Below are 13,846 nucleotides of genomic sequence, written 5' to 3'. Positions count from 1 at the left end.
ACCGGGGCTTCAAAAAACTACATACAGCCCCTTCCTGAATTAAAATACATAGTGCCGGTAGAAACAAAATTTACAGTTAAGTCTCTACATGGCTGCAACAACATCAACCATAAATGCTTTATTAATATATTCAATACATATGTTCAATTCTTTATTCTCCCGAACCTTTCCAGTTTTGATGGCATAATAGGACTCGACACATTGACGCAGGCAAATGCAACGTTGGATTTTAAAAACAAAACTTTAAAAATCAACAATGAAGTCGAACCAATTCAGTTTTTGAGGTGTAACATTGTTAATTTCACCAATATAGACGATATTGTGGTACCAAACCAAATATCCAATAAATTCCACGCAATGCTTAGAGACCGATTTGCCGTCTTTGCGGAACCGGAAGAAGCACTGCCGTATAATACCAATGTCATTGCCACAATATGTACTGAGGACGATCAACCCATTTACTCAAAACTTTATCCGTACCCCATGGGCGTGGCAGATTTCGTAAATAAGGAGACAATGGCTTTGTTAAAGGACGGAATTATCAGGCCCTCGACGTCACACAGCAGCGCCTTTTCTCATTTAGCGTTGCAAAAATCATATCTTTTGAACCAAATAAGGTAATCGAATAATTTAAACGGCATTGGACAGGTAATTGTTGTAAAATGTATATATGTACTGCATAAAGTACCACGCCCACATATACGCCTTTTTAAAGGGTATCAAAGTGAAAAAATAATTTTTTTTTCAATGAAAACCATTTTTAAAAAATATTTTTTATTTAATTTTTTATGTTTATTTTTATGTATTTGCTCAAATAAAAATAATTTGAAAACTGAAAAAAAAAATTTTTTTCAATTCAAAGTGTAACCGCCACGCGCTACAGTTAGTATATTTCTTGGAATGTATGAAATTGTGTCGGTATTTTGGTATATTTCACCAATCCGAATATATCGCTATACTGAGTGCATAAGTTGGAAAGCTGTGACTTGAATTGTGGAGGGAAGTTTTTTGAAAGTTGCGATAGTACAGATTTTTCTCTATTGTCTGGATTTGTGTTGACTACAACGTAGTTCGAAAGTGGTTCACATGTTAGATTATCTGTACTTACTATTTGGTTTGTATTTGTTGTATTAATTAATCTTATGAAGGCATTTTGGGATGTTGCTATGGTATTCGCAACGTAAATACCATGCTGAATTTCCTGATTTGGAATTAATACACTGTCTTCTTCTGAATTAAGTTCAATTTTCCGAATAACTTGGGATCTTGCTGGCAGAAGTATTGAATTGTTGCCAGAACTGTAAGTTATTGGTACATTAATTGGGAATTTCAAATTTGTATTGTATTGTATTGTATGTACTTGGTGACGGCTTCATTCATTGTCGTGAAGTTGCCAGCTTCCAATATTGTCTTAAGTCGGCCATGCTCACAATTTTTGACCATTGTGGAGATGGCTTCCTTTGTGCTGAATTTATCAGCGTGTTCGGCTGAGAGGCCTTCATCGATATACGAAGCTTCGAGGAGCTTCCGTAAATTGTCAATGTCAGAGGTAAATTTTTCGGCAGTTTTGCCTTTCTGTATAGTCTTGGCCATTTTGGCCTTTATTACATCGGACGTTTCGCCGACTATGGTGTCTTGCAACTTCTTGATTATCGCAAGTATGGTCGTTTCATCTTGAACTCTGTATAGTGTTGATCCAACAATTTTGGATTTAATCACTTCTACAGCTATGTGTTCGAATGTTCCCTTTGTTAGGTTAACTAACTTCAAGGCCGTTACAAATCGTTGTAGATGTAATTTTTGGTCGTTGAATTCGGGTATGGCACTCGAAATTTCTTTAATGTATGCCCGTTGGGCAATCGTTTCGTCAGCCATTGTGTTAGGTTTTGTTTCTACAATGCTGTCGTTATCGGTAGAGTCTGTTAGATCCTGATCTGATGGTTCAGATTGAATACGGACTGCAGGTACCGTGAGGTTGTTTATATCTTTTTCCTCTATTTCGGTATCTGCAGTAGCTGGGTCACTTATTTCATCCGGCTCAAGAGCTGGTGAATCTGATGGTGCTGGCTCGTCTTCAGTTTCTACTGCCAATGGTGTGTTTAATATAGTTGGCACTGAAATGGCCAAGTTATACCTTTGTTTTATGTATATTAAGTTCTCTCGTAATTTTAGTAAGAACTTAGATACTCGAGACCAATTGGCTTTGTCTAGCCGGTCTCTCTGGTCATATATTAATATACGCGCTGCGTTAAAGCGGTCTACTAATATTTCAGCATGCTTATTCACAGTATTTTGCTGTGCCAGCCGGGTCCTTGATAATGACTTGTATGATCTGTCAAAATCAGTTTTTATGTTGTTCAGTTCTTTATAAAGTTCACCCCATTCCATTATTTAATGGAATTTTGTTCAGAACATTACTCGAATTTTATTCTCGAACCTACACAAACGGAATTGCTGTCTCTACGAACTTGTCCTATACAATAAAATCGCTAACTGATTTAAATAGAAATATATAAGATAATCTGGATCGTGGGACACAGATGATCCGAAATCCCTGCCGACAACGCAATGCCAGTTGGGTCTAAATTTTGCATCGAATTCGTTTTTTATATATTTGGCAATCTGCGATTCAGTTTCGAATGCACCAATGGCTTGTTTTGCGCATTCAATGGCGCTTTCCTGCATTTCCTGACTCATGTCAGCGTTGCTGCTAGCCATTTTGCTGATGGTTTCCTATTGATTGTTTTCGAATTGTGTTTGTTTTATTTATTTATTTTATTTTATTTCCAAGGATATATGATAAGTAATTTTTAATATAGTTCTTTATACATTTCCTCAATGGTATACATAATAATATTTCGAATTTTATTTTCAATTATTGTTTGTGCTTTTTATATTTTGTCCAGGTCATTAGCCTGACTCCTGTTTATGGCTCTTTTTGAAATGCATTTATTATGGAAAATATAAGCCTTGTACAGAATGTAAGCACTCATTATGATAACAATAACTGCTAATAAAATATTTGTCAAATTGGTATCACTGTGTGTGATTCGATTTTATTAATTACATTTGCAGTGGAGTCCACTGACTTTGTTTCTATCAATCCCATAGTGGCTATGTTTTGTTTAGCTTTGTTTTTAAAATTTGTAAAATCTTCTTCCAATTTTATGCCATTAACATATGGCTTGGATTTTGGCTTTGAACTTATTTGCCAATGGCTCATAGAAAATATTAGAGAATTTGTAAATTTCAAGATTTTGTTTAATTTTCTTTTCTTTTCATAAAAAAAATTTACATTTTTCCCTGCCTATTGGTTGTATAGCCGCCAGGCCACACGCTATCGGGCAACTTTAATGTCGCTCAATTTTACAATTGTTTTTTATATGTATAAAAAAAATATGCATCGTAGTGCAATTTAAAAAAAATATGCAACGCAGTGCAAAACGTTTTTAAAAATATTGTGCAGGCGGCTTCGCTGACGCTCCCTCGAAGGTGTAAGAGGCGGCCTGCCCCTCACACTCGCAGTTTCTGCTGCAGCTGTCCTGGGCCTATGGGCTCAGGCGGTGCCGGTGCTGGTCATCGCACAGGCTTCATACATGATGATATGCAAAACGGGCTCTCCAGAGGTCCCGGGCAGTCCTTTGGGCATTCCTTTTTAAATCGTGGAAATTCAGCTTCTTCTGGAGGGGGTTGTTATACCCTTGCAGGGTATTATAATTTCAGTCAGAAGTTTGCAACGCAGTGAAGGAGACGTTTCCGACCCTATAAAGTATATATATTCTTGATCAGCATCAACAGCCGAGTCGATCTAGCCATGTCCGTCTGTCCGTCTGTCCGTCTGTCCGTCTGTCTGTCTGTCTGTCTGTCTGTCTGTCCGTCTGTCTGTTTCTACGCAAACTAGTCCCTCAGTTTTAAAGCTATCTGAATGAAACTTTGCATATAGTCTTCTATATGCTCTCACTGCTATATATGTCGGAACGGGCCGGATCGGACGACTATATCATATAGCTGCCATACAAATGTTCGATAAATTTTTAGAAAAAAAATTATAACTTGGCTGTTTTTCAACATATGTGCACTATTTTTGACATATGACCATTTTATATTATTTCTGAATTTTGGTAAAAATTTTATGAAAATCGGACGACTATATCATATAGCTGCCATAGGAACGATCAGGAAATTAATAGAAAAAAAATTATAACTTCGTTGTTTTTCAAACTATTTTTTTCTACTCTGGGATATAAGCTTATTTTATTAGTTCAGAATTTTGGTATAAATTTTATGAAAATCGGACAACTATATCATATAGCTGCCATATAAACCGATCGGTAGGTGTAGGGAAAATGTAAAACTGGGAATGTAAAACTGTAACTGTCAAACTCTCAACATAATAAGTATAGGTAAAATGCAATGAAATAATATCTGCAAGGGTATACAAACTTCGGCGTGCCGAAGTTAGCTTCCTTTCTTGTTTCAGATTAATTTTTGCATTGTTTTTAATCACAGTGTAGGTGGATGTGGTTGTCTCAGTGGTTTGATGGTTTGTTCTTTTTTTCATTCAATATATTTTTTATATGTTCCACTTCGGCATGTATTTTTACCGAGTGGGTCCAATTCACATTACTTCCGCTATTCAATAGCTTCAGTAGTTCGGCCTTTCTGGCCTTTAATATTTTTACCACACCACTTCTTCTTCCGCACATCACACACTACTCACTGCGTTTTGCCTCTTGATCCGTTTTCCAGCATCGGTTTTCATCTGTAGATTTTAGTGCACACGGTGGTTTTGGCTGCTTGTTTGCTTGGTTTATGTTAATTTATTGGCTTTCCATTTTAGAGTTGCGGTCCCTTGAGGTTCTTCTCTGTCACGGTCGCCATGTAATATGACCATCAATGTGTCTCCAGAAATAAGTAGTCAGTTGTATTGTAGGTTTTTGTTGTTCATTATTTTATTTTATTTTAGATTAGTTTTGGTCGGAGCAACCATTGTTGTCGTTCCGAACTCTCATTCATGTGTGTCTTAATCAATATGGATTTAAAGCTAGGGAAGTCTAAGTCCCTTAGCTGCGCTGCCAACAGCGGCAGCAGAGAGTCATGTATATATATTCTTAAATATTCTTAAATACATAGCTATGCTCTTTTGGACTGAGCGCGGAGGTATATGCACATACATACATGTGGTCCGCTCGTGTAGCATTTATGCTGACACTTGCATTCTTTGTGAGCGGCCGATATATACATAAGTGGGTAGTTCATATTTCGTCCACTTGATGTTTATGATATAAACATTGCAACTTAGTGTTACAGTGTGTACCCGCTAAGTATAGTGGGTACTCAATATATGTGCATACTACAGGATCTACTGGGTTCCCAGCCACCAAGGCATAGACGGTAACGAAACCGCGGACGAACTTGCAAAGGAAGGCGTTGGACTGACGAGTGAAAGAACAGAAAACGTCCCTATCTCCCTAAGAACACTCCAAAGCGAGCTAGAGAGACGGGCTGACGCAAGCGCAAAAAGCAGGTGGGGGAGTAATTCCGCAACCTGCAGAATATCAAAAATCATGTGCAAAGAAGACAACGAGAAACTTACCCACTACGTGTTGCATCTTCCGCGGAGGGACTGCAGAATGTTAGTGGGTATTCTTACAGGTCACTGCCTGTCTGCTGCACATGCAGTCAAGCTGGATATTACCGACAACGCCAAATGCCGGAAATGTGATGAATCACTAGAAGATGCCTCCAGGAGAAAGCCAGGCGAACTCCTTGCCTTTGCGAAAAACACCTTGATATTCAAGGATCTCGAAACCCGCATAAATAGTCTCTAGGTCCATCCAGGAGTTTCCCCGGATAGCTATGGGCCATATTGGCCTATGTGTGGGCCCCTCGAGGGCCGTCCGGTCTAACCTAACCTAACCTAATGTTCTTAGGGTTACATCTGGCGTCCCGCAAGGCAGTCACTTGGGTCCCCTATTGTTTACATTATTTATCAACGATCTGCCCGAAGTTTTGACCAACTCCAGAGTACTTATGTACGCTGATGACGATGCTACTTGCCAATCAGACTTACAGACAGATCTTAACAATTTTCAAACTTGGTGCCGCGTGAACTTATTAAACTTGAATGGCTCTAAATGCAAGCTAATGACATTCTGCCGTGTCGTTCCTAAGCCTACAACTTATACGCTAAATTGCTGCTCTGTGGAAAAAATTTATATTGTTGATGATTTAGGTGTCCGTCTGGATCCTAAACTCGACTTTATCGATCATATTTCGTGCATGATGAATAAATCCAGGGCTGTGCTTGGTTTCATTAAACGGTGGTCGAAGGAATTCAATGACCCCTATGTTACAAAATCTTTAAATATTTCACTTATTCGTCCTATCTTAGAATACGGATCCTGCGTTTGGAGCCCTCAGTATGGCGTCCACAGTAAACGCATAGAATCGGTTCAAAAGAACTTCTTACTTTTCGCTTTACGCGGTTTAAACTGGGATGCAAACCAGAGGTTACCGTCTTACTCTAGTAGACTCTTACTAATTAACTTACCCTCTTTATCTAATCGTAGAACCATGCTAGGTATTACATTCTTATACAACTTAATCCGTGGTGACGTGGAAAGTACTGACTTGCTCGGTCAGCTATATTTTCACGGACCAATAAGAAACACTAGATCCTTTCTACCATTAGTTTTGCCCCACTACAAAACATCCTTTGAATTGCATGAACCCTTTAGAGTCCTCTGTGCATATTTTAATGATTTGTACACCATAATATCTAATGTTGATAGCCTCCCAAAACTAAAAATTTCAACTTAGTAAGCATGCAAGCAACCAATCCGGCAGTACGCCAGTAGTAGCTTTCCTCGCATTCTTTTTTATTTATTTCCTTCGCGCCTACTAATTGCTAACAGAACAAGCACGTGCTTGGTGTCGCAAGTTCCACTTGATATGTACTGTACATAGTGCATCAACGTCTTGCAATAATTGTTATTCTTATACTATTCGTTATATTATAAAAGATATATAATATATTTTTTATACGATTTAAATGTTTTGTTTAATGTTTTTGAAATTTTATTAAAACCAAATAAATATATTCTTTGTATAATTTGCAGTCCTATTTTAAACGAAAGCTCCCTTAGTTCGGATCTTCATCGTGTGAAACCAGTTTATTCACCGGGTCCCGATGCAATACCCGGCTGCGTGCTCAGGTATTGTGCTGGAGCTCTCTGCAATCCCCTTCTGAAATTGTTTTCCTTATGGATTGGTGTGCTTTGGTTTATGTCGTTGCATTTTCGCAGACGCAGCTCGACGCAGCCGATGAAAGTTAATTCTGGTCCAGGAAAGATCCACGTAACTTGTAGACATAGTGTAGTCGGTGGCTTTCATCGGCTTCAGAAGTTATAGACTACTTTAGTCAGAAAAAGGTGAAAAAAATGGATAACTGGCAGGTAGCGATTTACCTCTACAACCCCAAACCAAAGTGCCGTTTTTTTTGGGTTTGTTCGGCTGGGGGGAAACTTGCTGATTCCGTTCCGTAGGATGAGCACAAATTATTATTAATAAACACTCCCGCGCCGCAGTCGTAAAACACCAAAGAAAAATACCCACCACCACGGAAAAGAGTAGTAGGCCGGGGGGCGTGGTTATTTTCGATATTCAAAGAGTGGACGTTGTCCGCTTTATTCGAGTTCAATATAGGAATTAAAACTAGGAGAGCGGGAGCGGCCGCTCAGCGATGCGACGATCGGCCAGAGCCGAAGCATCCGCTAGAAGAGCGAGAGCAAGCGGAGGAGCTTTGGATTGGAAGTCCGGAGGGAGAGGGAGAGAAAGAAAGAGCGCACTGCCTCCCGAAATTAAGCGCCTTTCTGGCGTGAACATTCTCCCCCCCTTGCGAGGATACGCAGCAAAATATTAGAAGTCCTTCGCTCGGGAAAGTGTTGGATTCACTGAGTGGTCGTCGGCATGTAGAAGTGTGTGATGATCCTGTCCACACGACTGGCATCGGTCGTTACTACGGCAAGATCCTCCAGAATGGTGGTGGGCCAAGCAGTTGACGCAGTATTTTCTGTCGATGACTGCCTGGAGCCGTTTCTTCGCATCAAGCCGAAGAAAACGGTGGCACTTCCGAAGAGGATGGTTCCCTTGACAGACTCGGCATTGGAAGGATGAAATACCTCGGGAACGTCTGCCTTTGATGTCGTTGTATGGAACCCAGTAATTGAAGGAGTCGGCGGCATTGGTCACTCGTGTAGAGAACGACGAAATCCGCTGGATAGGTGGAGATATTTGTCGGGTGTTATCAAGAGGAATCGGAACACTGGAAGATGAGTCGCTTGGATGCAACAAAGTGTGATGCCGACCGTGACAAGTAAGACAGTTGTGGGCGCTTGTGCAATTGCGGAGTGGATGACCGCTTGCAAAGCAATTTAAGCACAACTGCTTTTTCTGGATATAAGATGATCGATCGACCATCGTCATCTGAAGGAAGCGTGGACACAAACGCACTGGATGGTTCTCTGCAGAACACAAATCGCATATCTTGGACGTAAGAAGAATCCTCGTACTAAAGGATTGTAGTACTCGTTGCGATGGGTTGGAGATTGTCGGTTTAGATGAACGAAAGCGTGTCAGAGTAGGCTGGATAGAATCTATGGCTTCCAGAGTTCTATAGCGCTCTGTTAGGAATGAATCAAGTTCTGGCCACGTAGGAATTTCGGTTTTTTGTTCGATGGATTGCTCCCATAATGAAAGCGTCAGCTTTGGAAGTTTTGTGGAGCACAAATAGACAAGGAGGCAATCCCAATTCTCGGTAGAAAGGCCGGAAATTCTCAGCGATGTAAGACAATTTTGGATTGTATTTTGCAGCTCTTTTAAGGCTGCCGAGGATTCGCGTTCACTGGACTCCATGTTAAATAATTTCTTAAGTTGATTGTTTACTAAGGCGCGTTTATTCTCGAAACGATCGTGAAGCGCTGACCACGCGGATTGGAAGCCATCATTGGTCAGTGGAGATTTAGAAACAATGGCGTGAGCTTCGCCGCTAGCTAGGCAAAAAACACAAATTTAAAAGTTTAACAAATCGAAATAAAAAAAATAAATAAATATGGGGAATAAATATTCATAAATATATAAAGAAATAATTAATTAAAGATAGCAATAATAAATTAATAAATAATGGAATTATTCGGAATAAATAAATAAATATAAAAAAAAAACACGATATAATACAAAATTAAAACGAAATGACTACTAAACAGACTAAAACAAAAAAAAACTCTAATTGATGCCTTGGGTGGCTCTCGTTGCCGCGCCTTCTGGGCGTGTCGGTCCAACGTCGGACGCACAGTGACGTACAGTGGCGGAATAAATTCTGGCCACACGTGCTGTTTGGTAGCCAGCAAGCGCAGTTCAAAAAATTGTATGCGAGCATAAGACAAATGTACCGCCAGCACCAAAATTATATGGCCACAAAAACAATATTGTACGCCAACAAAGAAAATATGCGGGGACAGATAAAAAAATTCGCCAGGCCTGGATCTTGGCCTGGCGTTCCTTCTTTGGGACCTGGTCCTGGTCGGCTTCTATATTTAAAAAAAAAAACAAGAAAGGAAGCTAACTTCGGCACGCCGAAGTTTATATACCCTTGCAGATTGGTTTTAATATTTATATTAAAAATTATAATGCCGAAAACAGACACTAAACTAAGTTTCATAACATATGGCAGCTATATGATATAGTTGTCCGATCCGGCCCGTTCCGACATATATAGCAGTGAGAGTATATAGAAGACTATATGCTTCATTCAGATAGCTTTAAAACTGAGGGACTAGTTTGCGTAGAAACGGACAGACGGACAGACAGACGGACAGACGAGTAGTTAAATAACCGGGCTTTCTGGACCTTTGATGTCGGTAAAAAGGGTAATAAAAATGCAATTAATGGATTAGCTGTCAAAATTAGAGTGGTTTAGATAATAAAAATGCACTTAGTTAGGGAGAGATATGAACCTGTCATAAGAGGGGGTAATAAAGATGGAATAAATTAGGGTCAGTGCATGTAAAAGGACACTTGAGATCAAGTGTTCAAGGGTTCCCACAGGGATATGGATACGAGTGCGAATGCAACGGAGCGATCCCGGTAGCGATCCCGGATCGATGCACGTGCACCGACGACCCCTCACTTAGAGGGTGAGGCAATTGAAAAAGGGCGCACCGGGGAGATCCTGCTCCGACAGGAGTGATCCTGACCCACACGTGAACGTTCACCCACTTAAGGCAATTGAAAAAGGGCGCACGGCGGCGGTCCTGCTCCGCCTGGAGTGAGCATCCTGTGTACGTTCACCCACGATCTTGGTTTGAAAAAGGGACAGGGTGTAAGTGAAGAAGGGCGCCAGACGTGAACGTTAAGGCAACATCCATCGCTTGAAAAAGGGACGGGGTGTAAGTGAACAAGGGCGCCAGAGTCGAAACATGTTCCCACCCACGACTCAGGACTGTGATTTTCCCTGTGAGATACCTCACTTGATAAAGGTCACTTGTTTTCCCACTGAAGGGCCGCTGGAAAGGGGATCAGAGCAGTCAAATTTTCCCACCCTCATCCCACCTACACTAGATCAAGTGCGTGCAACAACCTGCTCAATTAGCTCACCAAAATCTGGATGGTGAAGGATGCACTTGTAACGGTTTCTCAACAGTCTGTGCAATGTGAAACACCCCATCCACCCAAAACTCAAATCCACAGTCAATCTGAAAAGTAAAGGCTGCAAAAGAAATATCCCATATCCCATTTCCACCATTAAAAAATGCTGTCTATTTATTTTTGTGTATTCGTAATTGCAGGACTTGAGGTCATAGCCGGCTTCGATTTTATAAAAATCAAAGACTCGGCTTTTGCTAAAAACAACAAAAAGAACTTGTCAATAGATAAGCAGCAGCTGTGGTGACGATCGTGTCGTTGGAGCTATCCAACTCATCAGACCACTTGCTGACTATTGCTAATTTTCTTGGTACTTTACCTTCAATCTTAGCTTAGACTCGTTGGGAATCGTAAGTTTCGATGTAAAGGCAAAAGCAAACCCTGAAAATCGGCAATAGTTCTTTTTGTTGTTTTTAACCAGTCGTTTGGCATGCAAGTCTCTCAGACTTGCCATAAGCCAAGCTTTAAAGCTTTTACGTATGGAGGCGTGGGTTTTTTTGGGGCGAATCTCCCCTTTGGTTTAGTTTGTTTTTATTAGCATCGACCTATATTTGTTAGCATTCGTAATTGCAGGATTTGAGGTCATAGCCGGCTTCGATTTTATAAAAATCAAAGACTCGGCTTTTGCTAAAAAAAAAATAAAATCGAAACCGGCTATGACCTCAAGTCCTGCAATTACGAATGCTAACAAATATAGGTCGATGCTAATAAAAACAAACTATTTTTGTGTAAATATAATTTTATTTTTCAAGTAATCAGAAGCGATGTTCTAAATTAACATACATTTTCATAATTTTTAACGATTTTTGTGAGCGTACAGTAAATAAATGGCAAGCACATGTATCAACTCCATTCTCGACATTATCGTGTGCCCAACAACAAGATGTGAAATGTTGTCCATGAATATTGGAAACCAGCGGTGTATCAGCCATCCTTTTATAAAAATATTTGAGCGACTCCTCCAGATATTGCTCATGTTCGGGGAAAATTTGATGTTTAAACATTTTCATGAAATTATTTATTTTTATTACAAGTTGTTGAATGCTATTACTGGTTGAGATGATGTCTTTGTTTTTTAGTGTTAGCATTTTGATGGATCCGTGTACGTCTACTTGCAATGAAGTAATCCTTTCCAAATTGTTAGACGATACGTTGAACCAATAATGGCGAGTATTCAACTAGTCGATCATGGATGAGAAGGCAATATGCCTTTGTATTTATCTCACTCGCAACAGCTCAGTGGAAATTTTTATATCAGTCGCTCCTGATTTGACACTCTCGTTCTGGTATGAGAGATCAACAACCACAATAGGAGCCTTCGACATGAATTCCATCGGAGATAAAAGAGCTCGGGGTTCTCGATTGTAATAGCTCTCTTGAAATTTTGTATACATGTCATACAAGACAGCAAACCGATTCTCATTATATTTAACATTCAAATCCTCATAGGGATATACTTCAGAATTAAGATATACCTTTGCATTTCTCAAATTGTTTGTGATTAGTTCTCCATTCAATGTAAATGCAATAACAGCAAAACGTGGACGTTCTCTATTTGCAGACATCTTGACATTCCATATATGATGTGTTCCCTGAACCAATGTCGGATTTATATAACAATCCCAACTCCGGAATGCGAGTGGGAGGCTAGCTCCACTCTTTACTACATTAAACATTTTAAGTTTAGCACTGTCACTTGGAACGATGTGGGGGATCTTCCAGCTTATACTATTTATAGCAATATTATGGATTTTTCTATCAACATTTTTCACAAACATATCATCAGGGTTTTTCGTAAGTAACAGAACGAGCACATGTTTACAGTTTAAGACGACTTTCTTATAGTCTTCAGCGAACTCCATCAACATTTTTAAAGGTACAGAAAAACTGAAATGTCCTCCAGAAGGGATATTGTCCCCGCCACTCCACCCCGCATTGCGATAAGCCGCTCCTTCCTGTTGGCCGACTGAGAGAAAGTTCTTAATTGTCGTTGTTATTCCAGTAAAATGCGTCCTATCCAATTCACAACCATTCAACTCATATCTTATTTCATCCAGAAAATAGGCCATGCAATTATTTTTGAGCAAACCGCTAACGCCATTTGTACTAGTCGTTCCTGTATTTGAGTCAATAATTTTGCTAAGCGTTCCTTCAAAATGGAGAAAACTTTCACATGGAAGGACATACAAATCTTGGTTTTGCAAACTGATCCGTACTTCATCATTGGCTTTGAAGTTCTGCTGATATGGATAATATGAATGAAACTCTTTTTTAATAATAGATTCATCGTTAGCAGGCTTTTCCTGGACATAAAAGATCTCATTCATTTGAATATTAGTTGATAAACTTTATTTAATATTAAATCCCAACGATTTCAAAATCAATTTATTTTTTAATGTGAGGCCGGGCGTTGATATGAAGATGATGGTGCTTTCACTTCAGCTTTAGATTTGATAATGTTATCAAAGGATCGATGAGTACTCCTTTTATTGTAAATAATCATTCTGTCGGTCGTAAGTGGAGACGGATTGTTACAGTTTCTCCACGCAAATTAACTAAATCTCCGTCCTGATCAGTTATCCGTATTTCTAGTGTGCTTATTTCTCTGGTGTTCACAGGCAAATAAATCAAATTTCGTGGTGTTATGTTTATTTTATATCCAGGGGGGGACATTGATTCCAAATTCATGAAGCACATGATTTGATTTATTCCCTACATATGAACCGCTTATAATGTTGCATTCCAATCTAACAGAATTTATTTCTAAAATATTGACGGGATTATCCGATATGTAAACTTCTTTCTCATGTGGTCTTAATTTTCGTTTATTAAATCCGAATAAACGACCAATTGATCGTTCATGATTAAAATATACGGTCTCATTTTTAGTAATAACTTGAACTTGTAAAGTGTTGATATTACACTCTATTTTTATACTGTCTTGAAGCTCATACTCCTTGAGCTTATTAATAATATATTTTGAAATATCATCAAACTCATATGAGCCAATTGGTATTTCAATGACTTTGTTCCCAATATGAAATAAGTTGTTCCCCTTATCAACATTCGGTATAGAATTGAATGTATAAAAATCAATTAGAGCACATTCATAATTACGTTTTAGCTCAATTTGTGGGAAAAA

The 13,846-nt window shown here is 39.2% G+C and overlaps 1 protein-coding gene across 1 annotated transcript in view; it reads left to right on the top strand.

Moving 5' to 3' along the window:
• The window catches only part of LOC138928268 (piezo-type mechanosensitive ion channel component-like), a 569,725-nt gene extending 557,422 nt beyond the window's left edge, over positions 1-12,303 (top strand). The window contains exon 12 of the mRNA XM_070284921.1: positions 12,266-12,303. Within this exon, the coding sequence (XP_070141022.1) occupies positions 12,266-12,288 (23 nt within the window). The 3' untranslated portion in view covers positions 12,289-12,303. The remainder of the gene's footprint in view (positions 1-12,265) is intronic.
• Positions 12,304-13,846: the final 1,543 nt, after the last annotated feature.

The sequence above is a fragment of the Drosophila kikkawai genome, chromosome 3L (genome assembly GCF_030179895.1).
Source record: "Drosophila kikkawai strain 14028-0561.14 chromosome 3L, DkikHiC1v2, whole genome shotgun sequence".
NCBI classification, from domain to species: domain Eukaryota; kingdom Metazoa; phylum Arthropoda; class Insecta; order Diptera; family Drosophilidae; genus Drosophila; species Drosophila kikkawai.
This window is presented reverse-complemented; position numbering and strand designations above follow the sequence as displayed.